General features: G+C 42.3%; 1 protein-coding gene and 1 long non-coding RNA gene across 9 annotated transcripts in view; one reads left to right on the forward strand and one right to left on the reverse strand.

Moving 5' to 3' along the window:
• The window catches only part of PKP4 (plakophilin 4), a 96,344-nt gene that overhangs the window by 26,886 nt on the left and 47,321 nt on the right, over window positions 1–22,137 (forward strand). For all 8 annotated transcript variants that reach the window (XM_082197546.1, XM_082197549.1, XM_082197550.1 and 5 more), the window contains exon 3: window positions 16,368–16,480. In XM_082197546.1, the coding sequence (XP_082053672.1) occupies window positions 16,368–16,480 (113 nt within the window). The remainder of the gene's footprint in view (window positions 1–16,367; window positions 16,481–22,137) is intronic.
• LOC309519165 lies at window positions 6,942–20,652 on the reverse strand. Its single transcript, XR_014213707.1, has 5 exons — window positions 20,565–20,652; window positions 20,086–20,165; window positions 15,059–15,162; window positions 8,369–8,499; window positions 6,942–7,111 (listed from the first exon to the last, which is right to left on the reverse strand). It is a non-coding gene; the product is annotated as an uncharacterized lncRNA (long non-coding RNA).

The following is a 22,137-nucleotide window of genomic DNA, read 5'->3' on the forward strand; positions in this document are numbered from 1 at the left end:
ATTTTTATCTACCCCGTCCCATTGTAATAATTTTCACTGGAAAATATTTTGTACTGTAGTAGTAGCAGCAGACTGTGCTGGGCATTGACACAGGAGATTCAGGTTGAGACTCCCAATAAAGCTTTTAAGTTTGCTTGATGACCTTGGGTGAGACTCTCGGGCCAACTGAAGTGTTGTCATGAAAGATAATTGGAAAGTACTTCGCATAATGCAAATTCCTATACAAATGGTTTCATAAGATGCTTGAGTGGTACTTGGCAATGCAATACATAGTCAAAAAAAAAGAAAAGGGGGCGAAAAGGATAGTGGAGTCCAGGGACAATAAAATCTAGTATTGCTGTTGTAATATGAACTATCTCAAGGTTCCGCTCCATTCTTCTGAATGAAATGTCTCTTTCTGAGAATGAATAACTCCACACTGAACCAGCTCAAACATAGTCAGTGTAGTATAGTGGTTATTGTTGGGCTAGGACATAGGTTGGGCTGAAAGGCCTATCTGACAGGGCTGCTGTGAAGATATGATGAAGCAGGAGACCCATGATATGCTACCTTGGAGGAAAAGCAGGATATGAACGTGGTATAGGAATAAAAAGCTAACAGGACCAGTGGTCAGGGATGATGGGAGTTGTAGTCCCAAAACATCTGGAGGGCCGAGTTTGCCTATGCCTGTAATAGATATCCCTAAGGACCAAGTCAGGATATGAACCTGCAGACTTATTTACATATAAGAGAAAGGAATCAAAGTCTCTTTTCTGCACTGAAAAGTAAACTTTTCTACCTTTTAGGTACATCTGCAAAGCTTTGTTCAGTACAATTTGGTTATGGGAGCCTCATTTCCTTAAAGGATATTAAAGCTTTTTGAGCCAGAAGTCATCGTTCAAGTGATGTGATTTGCTATCGGAACAAGAGTATTGTTGCCATCTAGTTTCTCAGTCTTTGGCACAGAACAGGCGTGAAGCACCTTTGGCCCAGGGGCTGGATGTGGCCCTACAGGCCTTTGTATCAGGTCCTCAGGACTCTGTCCAGGCTCTGCCCCTCCCCAAGCCACACCCCTTTCCAGTCCTGCTCCACACTCTCCCTGAGAATGCTTTTGTGTGTCTGGACTGTTTCCTTGAAGTATGATCATGCCTCTTGCTTGCTTGATCATGCCTCTCTCTGCTGAAGCCAGGAGAGTCTTGCTCTCCCGGCTTCAGCAAAAGGAACCTGAAGCCTGCGGAGCGCAGCGGGAACTCGCGCTGCACTCCAAAGGCTTCAGGCGGCTATCCCTGAAGCCTGGAGAGCGAGAGGGGTCGGTGTGCACCGATTCCTCTTGCTCTCCAGGCTTCAGCGAAAGCAACGCAAAGCCTCCGGGGCACGGAAGGAGCGCTCCCTCTGAGCTTCGGAGGCTTCGCGTTGCTATCGCTGAAGCCAAGGAGCCTGCATTCACTCCATAGGACGCAAACACATTTCTCCTTAATTTTCAGAGGGAAAAAAGTGACTCCTATAGAGCGAAATATATGGTACATTCCTCTGGCCCTGCCTACAATGCTATATGCTGCCCCCCAAAGGTTGCCGAGCCAGGAATGTGGCCATTTGCCTGAAGAAGCTTCCTCACCCTATGACAGAGCTCTCTCTCTCTCTCTCTCTGTGAGTTTTCATGTGCTCCTCCTCCCAAAATTAAATATCGTTCAGCATTGCAGCAGTTAATATACCAGAAATTATCTAGTTATATCAAAGCTGCAGTGAGTTTTAATGATGTCATGTAGAACTTGGCTACCTGATCCTTACGGACTTCTGCTGCCTGCAGCTCAGAGTCACACCATTCACAAAAGGAGTGAGTTTGCGTTAGACTAGAGTTTCAGTGCAAAGCATGTTGAAATTCCCACGAGGTGCTAGAAACCACAAGGAGAGATTTAGAAATACTTTATAAAATCAAAAAGAAAGCTACAGAATGTTTAGAATAGTTTGACAGAATTGATTTGGAGAAGTCAGAAGGATTCTGTGCCTACTTTGTGTCCTGCCTTTACAACAGAGGAAAGCTGCCAGGGCTTTTGGAAATATTGATGGGGATGGTAAAGCATGTCAGGATGACGCTAGAGCACAATGTGAGGTGGTGTCAGCAGGACTTGACAATCATGCAAGGATCCTGAAGTTTAGAGTATCTTCCTCTTACACATGAAAACTTGAGTGAAAAAGCCTTATTTCCTTATCATTCTGAAACAAATCTGTTAGTTAGGCTTCCCTGTCTAAGAAGGTAGTGACACACATAATAGAACCTCCTAGGTGCTTACAGATTAGTTGATAATTGATTTTCAGTCATCAGTAGTTATGTATTAGGGGTAATCATGAGAGAGCAACACGGTTTTCTTTCATGCTAATGCATTCTGGAATGCAGTTAATGTATTTATTATCTGCAAGGCTTTTGACCTAGTTGAATATGACATGGTCATAAGAGTGTTTGAGGAATGTGCAGTAGAAAAAACTTCCATATGATTGACATGCAGTTGATTGTAAAAAGGCATCATGGAAGATTGTGATATTTATTAGTTACTATTATATCAAACTCTTCCTGTAAAGAGCTTTTAAGTGGCTTAAATATATGACTCTCAAGATTCCTAATCTGCAGTAAAACTTTACAACATCTGGTGGTGGTAAGGGTGAAAAGTTCAGTAATCATCTTAGTATTTTGAATGGTCTTCATGCTACACCAACTATTCTTATTTGAACATGCCTTTTATGACACTGCTTAATGCAGGAATGGTGATCAGCACTACCTTTTCTTACCTGTGTCCCACAATAATGTATTGGAATCACTTCGTGTCTTCCCCTTCCCTTGGTACAATTTCTCTGTATGTCTAGTTATGGCAAGTCCGGTTTCCCCAGGTTTCACTAAATCCTTGCTCTGTAATATTTATTATTTGTATAGAACATAGATGGGCAACTATTTTGCCCTGAAGGACCGAATGGATTGGTGGGTGAATGGTCAGGGCCACATGCCAGAAGCATGACTGGAGGCAGTAGAGCATAGCTTCAGCCTCTTTTTCTCAACTGTTGGATCAGGTGAAAGATCTGGGAGCAGGGTGGTTGCCTTCCATGTGCATCAGGATGTAAGTTGTGTTGCATTGCCTTGGTGAGAAGAGCAACCAATGAATTAAATAAATAATAATGATATCAATAATAATAATCAGGCCTAGGACATCAGCAGGTCCCCCTCACCATCCTGACCTGATGGATCCTAGGTGCTGGCAGTGAGGGTTCTGACCTTGGCCTCCTCCCGCTGTCTGGCATCACAGCAGCTCCCCGCCATGACTCACTGTTCAGGTAATGCTCTCTTCACTTCCCTCCATCATCATTGCCTCTACCAGTCTTCAGTGTGAAGCCTCCCCCTCTTGTGCAATTCTGGCATCTTGTGAGCGTGCACCCTAGACAGTTGTGACAGCCCCAGCTGCATGCTACCTCTCTACTTACAGAGCCCTTAGTTGCGGGGCAGAGAATCACCGCCTGGTTCTTGGCTTCGTTGGTTCCAGGTGCCGACCTGACCTTTGATTGGCTTCAGGTGGTAATGAGTTATGTTCTTTCAATCCTGAGGAACCCCAGTAGCCGCTGGTGCCCTCCTCATCCTGCCAGTCCTGGCGCCCCCTGCTACACCACAACATTCAGCCCCTTATGAAATGGGAGCATACTTTTATACCAGCCAGAAGCATGTAGCAGTGCTTTTCCCTCTCATGCCCCCTAAGGCCAGCCCTACATTAGAAGACACGAGGCCTTCACCTCCCTGTACTGGGGAAGTGTAACAGATGGAAATTTAGCAGTGGGTTGACACAGGTGTGGTTGGTAAAGAAAGCAGTCTTTCAGTGATGGAAAAAATCATCAACTAGGAATATCTGGGACCTGCTGACCTGCGTTGTATTAATTGCCTCTTGGAACAGATTTCACAGTAAAAGCAAGCGCCACCACTGCCTGTTGCTGCTACCAGAGCACCATCAGTACCACTCATTAGTAAGGAACCTGAAGGTGCAGACTAGATTGGTATTTTATTCCTAAATCTCACATCCTTGTTGGATATTTTTCCTTGACAATCAAACTATTGATTTTTGACACTCAAATGTACCCCACTTTGGCTATGACCCTAGCTTCACTTATCTGGGAGCAAGTCCCATTGAATCCAATAGAGTCTACTTCAGAGTAGACATAGGATCATGCTGTTGGTCATGTTCAGCCTGATCCTATTAACGTTAACTTGGAAGTAAATCACTCCATTCACTCAGTAGGGCTCTTCCCACGTAGGTGTGCATAATCCACATGTCTATTCAGAAACAAGCCCCATTGAATTCAATATGACTTATTCCCAGGTTTGGATTGCAGCCTAAGATGTAAAACAATTGCTTCTTATTAACCTGTTGAGAGGAGCCTATTGGGTTCACCAGGAGCAGTGTAATTGCTTTGAAAATAGTTTAGGTAATTGAAAGGACTGGTAGATACTGGCTATTATCGAATGCTTTGGTTTTTTTAAAGATTAGTGTTAAAACCTGTCCTTGGTATAAAGACTATCATCTTGAATAAATGTATTTTAACTGAGTCACTGGGAAGTGGAACTGTTCTCCATTTATAATGCAAGTTTCAAAATAGTAGTCAGTAGTCCCAGATTGTGCACTTGAGGCACATGAGTAAGTAAAAAAGATAAATGGGGATCCTTGTCTCTTCCTTGGAAGGGAAAGAATCAAGGGCATTAAGAAATTGCATGCAGTTTTTGAATATTCAGTCTTCTATTGATATTGCTATGCCAGTGTTGGTAATTAAACACTCTTCCTGTATGGCAGAGAGCCCAGAGCTGAATGTTTTCCAATATAATTATGTACTTTTTATTCAGCTCAAACTGAGGCTTCAGTGTTGTTTGTGCTTGCCTCTTGAACTTCCCTTTATTGCAGTTAATAATTCTTATTTACAGTGGACTTCTATTTGCAAAATAATTAAGGCTGCCACACCTTAACTATTTAAACCAACTTTAAAGGTGTTCATGTCAATATTTTTTTTTTAAATTCTAAGCACAGTTGTTGGTTTTTTTGTTTTTTAAATGAGTATGGTGGAGCAGGGAGAATGGAGATGCAAATTGAACCTGAGAATAAAATTCTAAAATAAGACCTGGAATTGCTTCAGGGTAGATATATGAAATCCACCTTTCTCTTGCCACACAATAAGTCTAGCTCTTGTCTTAATCAAAGTGAGCTTATAGGAGAGGGGCTTAAAGCAATATATTTTTTGGTTTGGTTTCTTTGTTTACCTTGAATGTAATAAGGCTGTCAGCTGGCATGCAACAGGATAACTACAAAATAATTCCAGGATAAAAGCCAAGTTTAGCCAATGAAAGAAGAAACAAAAGTCCTGTGGCATCATGAAGACTGAGAATGTCATTATGGCATGAATTTTCATGAAGCAGTTCTCTTACTTTATAAGATGCATGAAGACTGGCAAAGAATATTTATACAACACACCCATGCCCACTACTCGTTCCTAATGGACATGGATGACGGTTTAACTATTTTGGCTTTGTATTTAAATTAGTATATTTTTGTATGAAAAACTTGCACCTCTCATGAGCAGGAAAGTTGATATAGCTGCAATAATGACTTTCAGGATTATAATTTTGTTTTTGAAATAGACAGCTAGGAATTGCTGCTGGGAATGAAATTATAGATCTGTGGGATGACTGCTTCTATGCATATGTAAATACTACGGTATCAGCAAATGAGCTGTTGAATTGGCAAGCTGAAATGAACGATGCCTGTTGGGGCATTGTGTTCCTGTTTATCATAAAGGAAAAGCTTTGCTCTGACTATAGCAGCTTATTCTGAATGCAAAAACAACAAAAAACCAATACATCTTTTTTCAAGGTTTTTTTTGGCACTGAAGAAAAATTCCAGCCTCCTCTGATTCATTCTCATTCTCTCTGTGTGGGGGGTAGGGGTGCGTATGTAGAAAGGTATTATGAGCGCACTAAGTTGCTAGCTCTGTAGCTTCATGAACAATGACTATCAAGTTTTTTTCTGATGACTTTGGATGCATCTTTACTAGACTACTGTTGATAGGATAAGGCTGGTTGCTTATTAAATACTTCGGTTGGTGTTGTCGGACAGATTCGCACTCAGGACTGGAGGAGAGAGCCTGCAGAAGGTTCCAGGCTGTGATCTCAAAAGAATGGTACCAGACCATTATCATTTTCCATAATGTGCCCTACACAACTACCTCTTCATAAAAGAATAATTTGTAAATCAAACTTAACTTCATGCACCAATGTCAGTGTACAGTGGTACCTCAGGTTACATACGCTTCAGGTTACATACACTTCAGGTTACAGACTCCGCTAACCCAGAAATAGTGCTTCAGGTTAATAACTTTGCTTCAGGATTAGAACAGAAATTGTGCTCCGGCGGCACGGCAGCAACAGGAGGCCCCATTAGCTAAAGTGGTGCTTCAGGTTAAGAACATTTTAAGGTTAAGTATGGACCTCTGGAATGAATTAAGTACTTAACCCGAGGTACCACTGTATTAATATTAACACTCTACTATTAATGTATTGATTTGCTTTTTGTTATGCTTGCTATAATTAATGAAAAATAGCTCAACATTGATTGAAGTGCTTGATATAAAGTTCTATAGAATTTTGAATAATAATTAAAAAAAAACCCTTTTGCATTATGGCCATCATAATGTGTAAACATGGTCCATGTTTGGTGGGTGTCAACAGCTGGGTCACGGGTTGCTTTGCTTATTTTGCTTATTTTGCTTAGCTCCGTTGAAAGCACTCTTTTGACTAGGAAGCACGGATATAGAATACCCTGGCACTGGCTGTTTCCCAAGCAAGAGATCCTTTTTGTTTTGGTGCCTCGAGACAGAAATTTCATAGTGTTGTGATGGTGTATATTGGCGTTGTATATTAACAACTACAGCTAGGAGAAAAGTAGTATATCGAACACTCAGTTATTTAAATATTGATCCAGGTAACAGCTCTGAACAAAATGGCACTTGTAGCCATTCCACAGTTTCAGTAGGAGAGATGAGAAGCAGGGCTCATTCCATCAGCTTTGCCGAAAGACCAGCTCCATAAGGCACCTCCTTTCCCTGAACTGTCACCCTTAAGAAAAAGAGGTAGGAATAGGTCGATATATATATATGTGAACTATCCCTGGGTAAAGTTACTTTTCTTCTTTAAGTTCTCAACATTCTTAACCTAGCTCAAGGTTGTCATTTGAACTAGCCAGATGTTTAACTGATAATCAATCTCAGTGAGTCCATCATTTGAAAAATAGGACTTCAGGGCCATCTTGCCCCAAAATGGCTACTAAACATTCTGTTTGGCAACTGCAACTTTGGTTTAAGGAGCCATTTGGTGCCTAGTTTATATATCAGATTTTCTAACACTGAAACCAGGGCTTCATCATCAAGCTGTCTCCAGACTAATTATGATAGCAGCACGGTAGTAAAAAAGGACTGGGGAGGAGGAAAATGGCTGCAAGCTCATCTCCTAGGGCCTTTATATTAGCACTGTGCAAAGAACACCATAGTTTTGTAAAACTATTTCAACAAACAATAGATATAATGAACCATGGTTTGTCTTCGTTAGGGTGTCAAAATAAGCAGTGGTTAATTTGAACAGAAGAACAATTGGCAAACTCTGGTAATCCTACCAATTCTAATCCCATGGAATGTGCCCTCGAAGATGTAAAAACTGTTTTTAATTTATATAAGGAATCAGTCAAATAAACTTTGTTAGAGAGCCCTTGGTTCCCTTCCCCCCATAATAAAACTGATAACTGTCCCTGGGAAATTAAATATTCAGAAAATACCATACTTATCTGTGTATAAGACTAGGTGTTTTTTTTACTCTAAAATAATGTTAAAAAATGGGGGTTGTCTTATACATGGAGGTCATCTTCCCCCATTTTCATAAATTTGAGTCCCAAAAAATAGGGGTCGTGTTATACACAGAAAAATACAGTATGTTAATAAAAGGATCTGGCAAACCTGCTTAGAGGAATCTGCAGAAAGTTGCACCTGCCCTTTGTCAGTCTCAGTTAAAAGGAAATAATTCCGAACTATTATTGAAGTTTCCTTCTGTGGGTAAGAGAGACGACTATTCAGTCTATTGATATTTGGAATCATATGAATTAGATTAGCCCACTTCAAAATTGTAACAAAGATCAGATTGTAAGTGTAATTGTACAGGTCAGAAGAACTGTGGAAGGGTCTTTTTTAAGACATTGCAGGCTTCCTAGATCAATCTGAGTACTTGGTTATTTCCTCTTGGAGTATAGCAGGATGAGCAAAAAAGAAGAGGCTATCGATCCTGAATTTATTTCCTATGTGAAACCATTTGACTTATTTTGCTTACCAGAAACTTGGCTTATAAATATTTATACTGCCCATCTGTGAGGTTTTAGGATACTGTCTCTCTCAGCTTTTAAAGTATCCAAGTGTAGTTGTGGGAGAGGCTGTTCTCATTTCTGCAGATATTCAGATATACTGCAGACAAAATACTTTAAAATTTACAAATAATGGGCATAAATAAACTGTTAGGGAAAAATACTTCAAGAATTTATTGATTTCCCTTAAATCAATAAACCACCAAGTTAAGGAGCTTTTAAGCAAGTACTATTGTATATTGAGAAAGCATACAAAGACCAGATATTTTGTTGTTTGGGGATTTTAATGTGTAGGGATAATGAATGAATGAGTAACCACAATCCTTTTGGTACAAATGGTGTAAATTTCTTAGGGTAGATTTGTGAATAAATAACTGGTGAATTCTGCATTTCATTACATATAACAGGAGTGGGAAACCTCAACCCTGGGGTCTGGATGTGACCCTCCAGTGCACTATGTCTGGCCCTTGTGACTCTCTACAGGACACAACTCTTGCTGATCCTGCTCTGTGCCCTCCTTGAGTACTTTTCATGAGTAGAATGTGCCTTTGGACCATGATGATAACCTCTTATTTGCCTGGATGGAGACACAGGTGCGAACAGAAACCTACAGGCATCTGCTACATCACTTAGATGGATTTTTAAAAAAGCCAACTTTGTATATTTCTCCAACAACGGGAGTGGAGTCGACTACATTCTTGTTTTGTTCAGCATTGTTTCTGAGGTAAAAAATTTAAGGGTCAAGTTCCTAGTGATCATCTTTCACAGAAGCGCGGACTTGGGCTTCAGATTGACGTCACTCGGGCCATCATGTGCGCGCAATATGAGATGACGTCATGCGTGCGCTACTTGCCTGCCGCCACCCACTGCTTTGCCTCTGCTTGCTCTCTGACACTGCCACAGAGACTGGGCCGGGGCCTCTATTGGAGCCCGCTGTGGCCGTGGATGTGTCCTGTGGAGCTGGTGCTTATGTTGCACCATGTGATGTCATACATGTGACACGTTGGGTCACCTGGCTGGGCACCCACTGTGGAAATTTTGTGGGTGCTGAGAGACACCCGCTCCCCCCCCCCGACTGAGATGGTGCCCATTATCTTTCACTAGGACGCACAAGGAGCAGCAACAGGTGAGCTCCCATTGCTGTATCCCAGCTCCTGCCAACCTAGCAGTTCGAAAGCTTGCCAGTGCAAGTCAATAAATAGGTACTGCTGCAGTGGGAAGGTAAATGGCGTTTCCTCTGGCTTCTGTCACAGTGTCTTGCTGCTTCAGTAGCAGTTTAGTCATGCTGGCCACATGACCCAGAGAACTGTCTGTGGACAAACTCCGGCTCCCTCATCCTGAAAAGCAAGATGAGCGCCACACTCCATAGTCAAATTCTACTGGACCTAACCGTCCAGGAGTCCTTTACCTTTTACCTTTATATTGAGGAAAGCTATACTGCATGGATATCGTCAGTGCAAGGTGATGGGTTTAAGAGATGACTTTATAAATAATGGCCCATTTAACCTGGCATATTAAACCATACTTAAAACAACCTGAGATTTAGTGTGAATGAGCAGCATGCTGGTGCGCACTTCTCAAAAGTTTGCACTTCACTCCTTCCCTGTTCCTGCTGCATCGGGGAGGAACTAGACTAGGGAGATTCTGGTTTGTCATTATGTACAAACCTGGGCTTATGGCTTGTTTTTTGGTTTCTGCTTGTGGCTTGTATGGAGAAAAACAAACCATGAGCCCAGGTTTGCATGCAATAACATCCTGCGTGACGTGTGGGAGAAGTGAGACATGGTATTTTGAGCAGTGTGCATCAACACACGAAGGGGGGTTGTGGGGGGGGGTTGTGTGGACAAAAGGCTCATGTATATCCAGACTTAATAAACTTGAGATCATCTGAACAACAGCATACTGGTTACTTGCAGAAAGAGGTGCATCACACTCTTGAATGATATGAGCTTGACCTGTAAATATTTATGCCAACATACTGTAGCAAGCAACATTTGTCTGGGTATAATTATTGTAAGTGTACATTAGTGAAAAGGCTTTTAAAACCCATTTAACTCTAATTTTCTTGTTATCCTAATTATTCCTAGGGTTCTGATTAGTTAGGGATGTTTTAGTGTGGGGTGTCTTTACTGCTGCTTTCAAATTCATGAGATTTGAGTTATGTTCTTATCCTGTTGTCTTATAGGTAAGTTGCTTTGATCACTTTCTCCTCCATTAATATGCAACTTTCCTTAGGAGACGAGCCACATTTTTGAACAGAGATCTTGAATTCGAGTAGTATCTCTTTGCAGAGTTTTAAAAACGTTTTACTAGTACTGCAACTGCTACTGATTACTTATATGCAACCCAGTGACAACTTTTTTTAAGGATGAGGAATTGAGGCAGAAGCTGATAGAATCACTTTTGATTTGCACAGGCTAATAGAGGCCAATCTGTTCTCTCCGTGTTGTGCACATTCTTATAATCAAATTTTCTGCCATAGTGATAGATGTGAGCTTGTGCATGCCTATCTGGTGTACAGTGCGCCATAGACACATTAGAATATCAGTGGTACAGCAGTGAGGAAAGCATTGCCATGAACACTGAAACAAATACTGGCTTTCAGGCTTCATGAAGTGATAAACACTGCTGTCCTTCCAGCTGATGCAAATATTAGTTCTGTAAGTAAACGTAAATTAAGTGTGCTGTAGATTTAGCAATCTTGTTTCGAATTCACAGCTCCTGAAAGACCAAGCTAAGCAATATATAGGGGAAACGAAACATTGGCTTCCTACATTTTAAATGTAGATGCTAGAAAGTTGTGCAGATACCTCTTAAGTATGTATTTTTTATTAATTTATTTATTTTTCAGTTTTAAATTTAACAATGATAATCTTTACCTTTAATCTTTCTTTATATTTGTATCCTTCATTTTGACTTCCCTCTAATCCATCTCTGGTTACATAGAGCAGTGTTTCCCAACCGGTGTTCCGCGGCACACTACTGTGCCGTGAGACATTGGCTGGTGTGCCGTGGGAGGGAGGCGGGCGAGTCGGGCGGTGAGAGGCGGCGGCGGCGAGGATCCGCGTCGAGCCGGGGGCGGCTCCGCGGTGGTGGTGCCGAGCGGCGGGGCAGCGCGTGCAAAAGGGAGGAGCGCGAGACAGCGGAGGAGGAGGAGGCCGGCATGTCCGGGCAGCAGCAGCAACAACAGCAGCAGCAACTCCCGGCGACGGCTCCTCAAGCCCCGCCGCCGCCCCTCCTCCGCCCGCTATCGCCGCCACCACCACAACAGCCGCCGCCGCCTCAGTTGCCGCCGTCCCTCAGTCCCTCGCTCTGCTGCCTCCTCCCACCCCCAAAGCTTGGAGGTTCCCCGGCAAGGGGGAGGGAAAAAACTTTCACTTTCGTGCGTCCCTCCCGGCGTGACGCTGCGCGCTGACGTCACGGGGCGGGGCTTTAATGGTGGTGTGCCGCGAGATTTTTTTCAGTAAACAGGTGTGCTGTTGCCCAAAAAAGTTTGGGAAACACTGACATAGAGAAACCGTTTAATTAAACTGCATCTTCCCCCTTGACATCTTTTTTTTATTATAATTCTATCTACTCCACCCCGCCCCCCACAAAATCACCTTTTAACTGCTTGGTTTTATATTAATCCTGCTAATGCGTTTAATTGTTTACAATAGTTCTTTAAATCAATGAAACTTGCCCATTCTTCAACGTCTGGAAAAATCTGGACATATGGCAACCCATATCAGAAGTGGTGATTTTGGGGGGAGGGAGCTCTAAAACTTCTTTTTGTGATTTCGCAAAATAAAACTCCCAACAAGTTTGGCCAAAAAAAGCTCAACAACTTGGATACATGGCTACTGTATTTTAGAGACCAGGGGCTTATGCACAGTCTTCAAGTAATCATCATTTTAATGGCTGACATTCTAACATCCATTAAATTTATTTTATGGATGGCTGTTACATGATGTATAATGGATGTTTGTTTGTTCTGAAGTCTGACCTTGTCTATAAATGCCAGTAAAAAGATTTAAACCCTTCAACACAAATGATATACTCAACACCATTTTATTGTGCGTGTACAAAGCTTATTAGATAATTAATTGGAACCATTAACATTCATTTTCCTTCTGATGGAAGTTTGCAGCCAGATAACTTTACTGTCATATGTTAATAACACTGAACTTTACTTATGTGAATCTGTCAATTTTCTAAAAAGATAGGAGATGGAGATATTTCATCTGGGCTCATTTAGATGCCTGGGAGAAATGTTTAGAAACCAAAATATTCCTAGAAGCCAACAAAAAATGTTTAGGTGTTTGGGCAATTAGATCTCTTGAATTTTTCTAGCCTTGGAGGCTATTTCTTGTGGAAGAAAAGGGGGTGGGGAGTATTTTACCATTGGATCAAAGAATAATTGTCTGTTCTGTTTGTGTCAAGCAAATAACATATGTAGCTGCATGAACTCTTTTGGTTCAACACACTTTGCTCTAACACAAGGCCAAACAGATCTCATTCTTATAATAATCACCACACCTTTAGGTTGCCCAGGTCTGTGAGGGCTGTTGGGAATTAACCAGCTGTGAACAGTAAAATTGACTGTCATATTGACTTTTCTAAACTTGGGTGGCCTTTACAGCCTCCTCCTTATACCTCTCCTCAACTTTTGAAATAAAATGATGTGGTTTAAGCTTAATAAACAACCGAGGAGCAAGTGAACTAATAAGCAGATTTATCCTAGAAATCAGAACAGAAACGTGACTGGACTAAAAAGGCAGACGAAAGGACATTCTAACCAATATTGACTTGGCACAGATACTGAATTGCCAGATGGACTTGGCTTCCAAATGTTGATTCTCAGCTGGCATAGACTGTTGGCAACATGCATCCAAGTTGGCCAGTCCAAACAAGACACATACAGTGGTACCCCGCAAGACGAACGCCTTGCGAGACGAAAAACTCGCAAAACGAAAGGTTTTTTCGTTTTCGAGTTGCCTCGCAAGACGAATTTCCCTATGGGCTTGCTTCGCAAAACGAAGCTTGCACCGGGGACAGCGGGTCTTCTCTTTTGAAGCAAGGGGCGGCGGGGAGATCGCTTCTCCCCACCGCCCCTTGCTTCAAAAGAGGTCCCGGACCTCTTTTGAAGCAAGCGGCTGCGGGGAGATCGCTTCTCCCCACCGCCCCTTGCTTCAAAAGAGGTCCGGGGGCAGCGGGAAGCGCTTCCCGCTGCCCCCAGACCTCTTTTGAAGCAAGGGGCGGTGGGGAGAAGCGATCTCCCGGTGCTCCGAAGCGGGGTGGGGGGGCGGGAACACCTGCCCCAGCCGCCGGGCTTCGTAGCGCTGCTGCAAAGCCGGGCGGGGGGGCGGGAACACCTGCCCCAGACACCCCACTTCGGAACGCTGCTCCGAAGCGGGGTGGGGGGGCGGGAACACCTGCCCCACCGCCGGGCTTCGTAGCGCTGCTGCAAAGCCAGGCGGGGGGGCGGGAACACCTTCTGAAGGCGGGCGGGGGGGTGAAAGTCTTTGTCCCCCCTGCCTGCCTTCCCAGGGGCTTTTAAATCGCCCCGGACAGCGGAGAAGTCCTCCGCTGTCCCGGGGCGATTTTAAAATGCCGCCCGCCAGCATTTTAAGATCGCCCGGACAGCAGAGAAGTCCTCCGCTGTCCCGGGGTTTTTTAAAATGCTGGGGGTGGGAAGAAAAGCCCTCCCCCCCCAGCCTTCAGAAGAGGTCCGGGGACAGACTGTCCCCGGACCTGGTCTGAAGGCGGTTTCCCTAGGAACGCATTAATTGATTTTCAATGCATTCCTATGGGAAACCGTGCATCGCAAGACGAAAAAACCGCAAGACGAAGAGACTTGCGGAACGAATTAATTTCGTCTTGCGAGGCACCACTGTACCTCTGTTAGAAAAACTTAAGTATAGGCTTTTTAAATACATGGTAATCGATAGCAGAAGGCAAGCTGGGGCAACAGCACTCACCTGACCTCCAGTCAGTTGCGTCACTGCTGCTTACCACTGCAAAAACATTGTGATGACCTCTTCTTCTACCTTGGTAAGCAGCAACAGTGAAAGGATAGGAGGTTAGGTGAGCACTTCTGCCACACTTCTGAGAATACTATTACAGTCCACGTGTGACAGAAGAGCTACCTCTACAACTAGGTTGGGAAACCTGTGGGCTTTAGATGTTGCTGGAATACAACTTCCTTAATCCCTGAATTTTGGCCAAGCTGGCTAGGGCTGATGGGAACTGGAGCCCAGCATTTATCTAGATGACTGCAGGTTAGCACTCCTCCAGAATTTGTTCGAAGTTGTAATTAAAAGGTGATTTGTAGAAAGGGTTCAGTACTGAATGTGATCCAGGGAAGGAAGTTCCATTAGCACTGTTGCCCAGGGGAACATCTGATGGAACTCAAAGCGAAACACACGGCGGCAGGCAGGGGCTATAGAAGAATGGACTCAGAACCTGCTTGGCCATGTACAAGTTCTCTAATAATTAAGTAACTGCCCCGCAAATTTTTGGGAATCTTCTGCTTTTGATTATGGCTTTTGTTTCCACACTACTCCTATAAAGTTTAAAGAGCAAACACCCAAAGCGACAAAACATTTGCGAATGGAGTTCAGTATTATATGCAGAGTAGTTGTTTTTTAAAAAATTACAATGTTTTTTTCTAATATTACCTTGAAATAGATTTGTAGCAGCAGGAACTGGTGGTGTAATTTTATGGGAGAAAATGTATAGTCGCACAATTTTTGGTTGCATTGAGATATGTTCTTGATAGCTTCTAGGGTAAAGAAAACCCCCAAACATCCTACAGTGGTGCCCCGCAAGACGAAATTAATTCGTTCCGCAATTTTTGTCGTCTAGCGAATTTTTCGTCTTGCGAAGCACGAAATCCCATAGGAATGCATTGAAAATCAATTAATGCGTTCCTATGGTCAAAAAAAGTCCAAACAAAGCCAAATTTGGTACAACAACAGTTTATTAACTGCTCTTTAAAGTCACACATACTGTAAAGAGCAGTTCAAAAATTTAAGGGAAAATAAATTAACTTTATAAACAAAACATGTCTTTGTTTTTAGTCAAAGAAAAAAAGTCGCGAGACGTTTTCGTCTTGCGAAGCAAGCCCATAGGGGAAATTCGTCTTGCGAGGCAAATCGCGAACGGAAAAAACTTTCGTCTAGCGAGTTTTTTGTATTGCGAGGCATTCGTCTAGCGGGGCACCACTGTAATTCCTTTATTGAGCTCCACAAGAGAGAGAGGGGGAGAGAAAAAGAGAGGTAGTTGAGTGGCACATGGTAACTGCATTTGCAAACACTGATTCCTGAGATGGATGGATGATGGAAGTCTTCTCATCTTGGGAAACAGGAATGAGCAGCTGATGTACATATAAGGAGAATGCTTTTTCCAAAACCTCTACCGTTGACACCATTCAGCAGCCTATGACTTGGCCTGCACAGAGGTGAACAAGTGAAAGCTATTCAGCCCTTGCTTATCATTTCAAAGTATGACCCTTATTTAAGGAACTCGTTGCCAACTTGGCCTGTGAACCTTTTGCACAGAGGCTGCCATATTTCTTCTCTTGTAAAACACCTCATTCCAGTGATTATGGTAGTGAATCATAAACTGCTTTCAAGCCATAAAAACTTAGTATGTGTACCTTGGCACATTTAGCTGTATGCTAAAGTGACATTAATCCTACTAGGCCATATTTTTCGGTAACTAAGCACCCTCAGGCTAACTTTTGAGGAGCCTTTAAGGGGTGGTAAGCAAGTCCTTGCTCATGGATGTGTACTGATTTTTCAGATGACTTACTAATAGGAAAAGGGGTTTTGTTTCTTATTTTTAGTTCACTTTAATTCCTTTATTTGCTTTGAGATGTGTGGACCAATATATTTCTTTTATCCTACCCACAGCGCGCGCGCGCACACACACACACACACACACACACATATATAATTTTAAAATTCTTTTTCTTTTTAATTACAGGAGCTCCAGTTTCAAAGGCTCACCAGAGAGCTTGAGGTGGAAAGGCAGATTGTTGCCAGTCAGTTAGAAAGATGCAGGCTTGGAGCAGAATCACCGAGCATTGCAAGCACAAGGTACACATCCTGGAGTCTTTAATTCCCAAACTGTCATTTATGTACTTGTAACAAACATTTATTTCATCGCACTTTGTGCAATCTCAGATTCTCTTTTAATGTGTGAGCATTGTATTTGTCACTGATTGATGCTACAGTTATTTTTGCGAATGGCTACTTGAGATTCTTGGATTTTATCAGTGCTTTTTCCCCCCTTAAAAAATGCTTAGGGGTACTCTCATTTTCCTATGCATATTGAAATACTGCCCCTCAATGAGGCCAAACTTAGATTCACAAAATGTTTAGGGGTATGTGTCCCGTCCCCCCAGAAAAAAGCACTGGATTTTATACTGTAGGACTTTTGGTTGCTTGATTACAGTGGTGCCTCACAAGACGAAAATAATCCGTTCTGTGATTCTCTTCGTCTAGCAGTTTTTTCGTCTTGCAAAGCAAGCCCATTGACGGATTAGCAGATTAGCGCTATTAGCGGCTTTTAGCAGCTTATCTGCGGATCGGATCAGCTGATAAGCGGCTTAGCGGCTTAGAAAAGGGGGGGGGAACCAGCAGGAACTCGCAAGACATTGTCGTCTTGTGAAGCAAGCCCATAGGAAATTCGTTTTGCGAAGCACCTCCAAAATGGAAAACTCTTTCGCCTAGCGAGTTTTCCGTCTTGCGAGGCATTCGTCTTGCGGGGCACCACTGTACTCTCCAGATGGTCAACCCAACAATGAATGTATGCTTGGGTGGCTGCAGTTAACCATTTATAGAGAAGTAACTTTCCGCTGTGTGCAGGTTCTCGTTTAGTAAGCTGATCATCAGAATCCTTTTACGTGTGAGAATTTTACCATTCCTCTCCTTCCCTAGATTTCTGATTTATAGGATCAGATACATTAGTAAAATACCTTTTGACACTTTTCTGGGTGTCCCTTGGTGAAAAGGACTATGGTACTGGCGCTGTGTTTACACCACAGCAACCTTGCTGTCATCTCACCCCTTTTCCTCCTGGTAAGCACCCTGCCCCACTAACTGTCTTCCTCTGCTTTTCTCCTGCCATCTCCTGTGGAGTAAGGACCCCCAAACTGCAGGCAGGATCCCAGCATGAGCAAGAGACTTATGAAGTAGAACACTTCTGCCTCAATGGCTCCCTGACCCTCCTCAGATACACTGGAGCTGTCACTTACGTGGATTTCATTTATGTGATTATAGCTTCATGTGGGCTGCTGAAAAATAAATGAAAAGGAAGAAAGAGGCAGGAGAGCCTTGCTTGATAGGCTCTGGAGGTTCTCATGAAATCTCTCAGGACCATCGGAGATCTCACAGGAACCTCCCAGAACCTGGTAAGAAGGCCAAGGGCTTAAAAGATCTTTCCACATAGAGATTTCCCAGCACAAAAATAGCTTTTAGGCCCTCCATCTTGTTTGCTGGGCTCTGTGATGTCACATGAGTTTTTGCAAGATCTAGGATGGCAGGGGCAGTTCCAGTTCCAGAAGTTGTTCTGATTTTGCATGATTTTGCCTTTGCAAGCGATCTTGTGAACTTAGGGATCATCTGGCTGACAAAATTTGAAATCATAATATTGGACTGGATCAACCTCTTTTATTCATCCAGAAGGCAGTTCAAGTTTGGTTTGGGCCTGGAATTAAAATGTGTCAGTTGTTATTCTCCTGGAGAACAGAAGCTGTACAGATGCCTCCACGTACGTGGAGAAGGGGCAATGCCTTAAAGTGTTCTGTTCTGTTATATCCACAATTTAAACAATAAGCAAAAAGCAAAATAAATAAGAGTGGTTTGGGAAACACAGCCAGATCGGTGGGGTACAAATATAATAATAAATAATTTATTATTATTATTATTATTATTATTATTATTATTATTATTATTTTCGTCCTTGGAAATAATAAATTGCAATGCATGGAAGGTCAATATTGGGTAGCCTAGACAAAGAGAAGGCTTTTTTAGTGGATGTGCTACTGTGGCTTCTTTGGTATAGCTGCTTCTGCTTCAGAGAGGTCCTGCTGGCATTGGTGCTTTATTCTGTTGTGTTAAGATCCTTAAAACTGGTGTGTTGGCTTTTTGTTTTTTAATGTGAGCCACCTTGAGCAACTTATTTGAGAAGACCAGATAGAAATACGTAGGTAAAAAAAAAAAATCAATTATAGAACCATACCCGGAAGTGCTGGATGGTAATTTCTGCCTGGAGGTCATAGAATCATAGAGTTGGAAGGAACTCTGGGGATCATCTAGTCCACCCCGCTTGCAATGCATGAATATGTAGCTGTCCCATACCAGGATCAAACCTGCAACCTTGGCTTTATCAGCACCAACCAAGCTATCCACATGCACCTCTGCCTTCAGTCAGCCAAAACATGCTTCACAATCAAAGTGTGGAGTTTACACTAGTTCATACTAGCTTCACACCATCACAAGATTACTGTTGTAATCAAGTCAGAGAGACAAGTCCACAACAAAGTTTTGTGGAGGTTGTCCTGTATAAACTGGAGGGAGGGGCAGGGGAGGCACAGCAAAATAGGACCTCAAATAGTCAGAACACAACACTACACTGAAGCTAAAATAGATGGAACAAACAAAAGCAACTTGGGTTCTCATGAGTTAGAATGTACTTATTGCTTTCTTGGTGCTTTCCATGTATTCCTGTTGTTCCTATAATGCAATATTACACTTTATACCTATCAACATCTGCAACAAACAAGTGATACTGATCATTCTTGTTTAATAGGTGGCTGTCCAGATAATTAAGGTAATAGAGGCTTAGGAAAAATCATTAGCAGGAAAATGAAATCAATTTTTCATGCATTTTATGTAACCTGTCAAAAATTCAGAAGCAGCTATTTTTCTAGCCAAGCACCTAGTTGCTCACCTAGTGGCAAGATTTCCATAATCACTGGAAAGAGTGGCACAATGTAGAGGAGTTTAATGAAGAAATGAAAGGCTGAAATGTTCATGTTTAGGTTTGATAACTGAGCGGCTGGCATAGAACGAAAATAGCCCAATGTGCACAAGTCCCTGTCCACTACGTATTCCTTTCATTACGCATGTGACCTCTTTGAGTTTTCAATCAATGGAGTTACTAAGTGTGCAAGAGATTGAAAAGCATCTTAGAATGATGTCCACACACACGGGACAGATGATAAATATGCATATACAACACCATATTTTGTTCAGTTGTATTGCATGTGAAATTAGTGGAGATAATGGTGACATTTGGATAATCACTTTTGTGCTTAATAAGCAGAGAAATGAATGAGCCTTTTGCCTGCACATGCAGTCCCTTCATCCCTCCTTTTCTATGAACTGCAGTTATAACAATATGTTTCTAATTGGTTGCAGTTTCCTGCTTCATACAAACTGGGAAACTATGGTTACCAGCTCCAGAACAAGCCAGGATGTCAAATCATGTTCTAAATTTGATTTAATATTAAACCAACTTCAATTAATGGCTTCATATCCTAGCTTGCTCCAGAGCAGACAATTATAGTTTCCTGGTTCAGACAAAATAAGAAATTATGGTTAGAAGCTTCCTGGTTTAATTGCAATTTACATGAATGGTCTGTTGGAATGGGCAAAACACTTGTTTATATCTAGACTTATTAAGCCTAAATAATCACCTGAACTGGGTCACTGTCCATTAATTTTTGTCTCCTTGTTAGCATATTTCATGTCTTCTTCACCATTTGACGGCATTAATCTGTAAGAGCGTTTGAAAAATCACATGTCGATTTGTGAATATTTTCCTATAATACAGTAAGTAATGGAAGGAACAGGCCAGAGGGAAACCGTTAAGTGAGATGTATCTTGGAAATTTGTCAGCAGCAATTTGGCTCTAAATCTTGTTGGTCAACATTTTCTCCAGGATGAGTGCTTGCTAGGCTGTATACATCTAATATATTTTTCTAGCTCTGGCGCATCTTTTGGAGTGGGGGGGGGGACTCGATACCACATAGTTTGAGATTTATATTTGTAGGAAGATGAATAAATAACATGAAGGGTTCTTTTACGATTTCAAATGCATACTGTGGATTGGACAGTTCATTAAATGTTCTCATCCCCACCAAATCAGTCCTAAACACTTAGAGCGGTTATATACAAAAAGAAACAGCCTGTCTTGGTTAGAAGCGTATCCGGGGGCCTTCTGGGCCAGATGTCTCCGGAAGCTGGAATCTGCTGGAGCAAATGCCTCCTTAGTTACAATTTGAAGCTAAACAGCATCACAATGCAATCAAACGGTACGTCTCATAAACTAGCCTGTAGGAGGTACTACTTCACACTGGTGTAGTGAATGGTGACCAAGATGTATAACTTTAAAAGAGGATTGGACAGATGGAGGATAAGGCTATGTTATTCCTCCAGTGTCCAAGGTAGTATGCTGGAAATCACAAGTGCGGGAGCGTTCTGTTGCACTTATTTCCTACAAATTGTGCTACACGCTCTTGGCAAACTGCTTAACTGATTGGATATTCACAACACCTATTCTGTTTGGTAGGCCTCGCTCTGAAACAGTAGGCATTTTGTCTTCTTTGAACCTCAGCAGAAGCAAGAGACCCTATTGCGCCTTTTACATGTGCCAGAGGGAAAGGGATGTGCAGCAAGTCCTGGATACTAAGCCAAGGAAATTTCTGTGGACTATTGCTTTTCCTGAGTTGCTTCATATTTTATACATATGAATCGTATATGAATCTTATATAAATTAATAATATTTCAGCAGCTGTATTTGAACTTCAGCTCCTGAAAGTTATTGTACTTTAACTTTTGAAGATAGTGACCATAGCTATTTGCTGCTGTATGCATCAAGCATACACAATATGTACAAACAGATACAAAGCAGGCAGTCAGGAACTGTTCTTATTCATCAATGCTTACATTGCATATATACATACTAGGAGTGGAAGAGTCCGAACATACAAACTTTTGACTAAAGGCTAGACTTTTGCTTAAAGCCTGAATGCTACCTGTGCTGCAGCCTCTGGGGCTGATAAATAGTAGGCTCGCTTCCAAACACCCTATTACAGCCAGGTTTGAGCATGATGATTGCTCTTCTTATCACCCAGTTACCCTTTCCTTGGAACTAATATCCAGTGTCATTCTGTATGTGGATGTTCAATTTTTAGTCCTTTAGTCCCACAAAATGTCTCTAATTCCCCCTTTACAGCTGTCTATGGTCTGTTGCATGTCTCAACAAAGGACCGCTCACTCACAAATAGTGAGGTCTGGAAAAACCCTAGGCGGTTTAGGTCTTAGTGAAGTAGTTTATTATGTGTCCCCCCCCCCATTCTCCTCCACCTCTGAGCGTTCCTCAGAGAAGCCCCTTCGTGACCTTTCTTGGACGATGCCATGCTTTATTGAATTCCATCGAGCCCAATGAAGCCATTTCACTTCCCTTTTCTGTATCTTGTGATTTAATGTCACCCTGTCCTCCGTGCATGCTATCCTTTCCCTGAATTCAAGTCTCCCAGCAACCCCAGATTTGTAAAGGAGTAGTTAGATTGGTTTTGGAGCCAGCTTTCAAGCCTTCCATCTCTGAAACTTCCCCATGTTTCATCGATGGTTGGATTTAAATGAAATGTAATGGCCTATATGCTCATTTACGCAAAGACACAATAAATGTTCTTAGCTAATATCAGAAAAGGGTTGTTTCTTAAGCCAAGTGTGATGGTCACAGA

Source organism: Podarcis vaucheri (assembly GCF_965113315.1).
Source record: "Podarcis vaucheri genome assembly, chromosome: 1".
NCBI lineage: Eukaryota > Metazoa > Chordata > Lepidosauria > Squamata > Lacertidae > Podarcis > Podarcis vaucheri.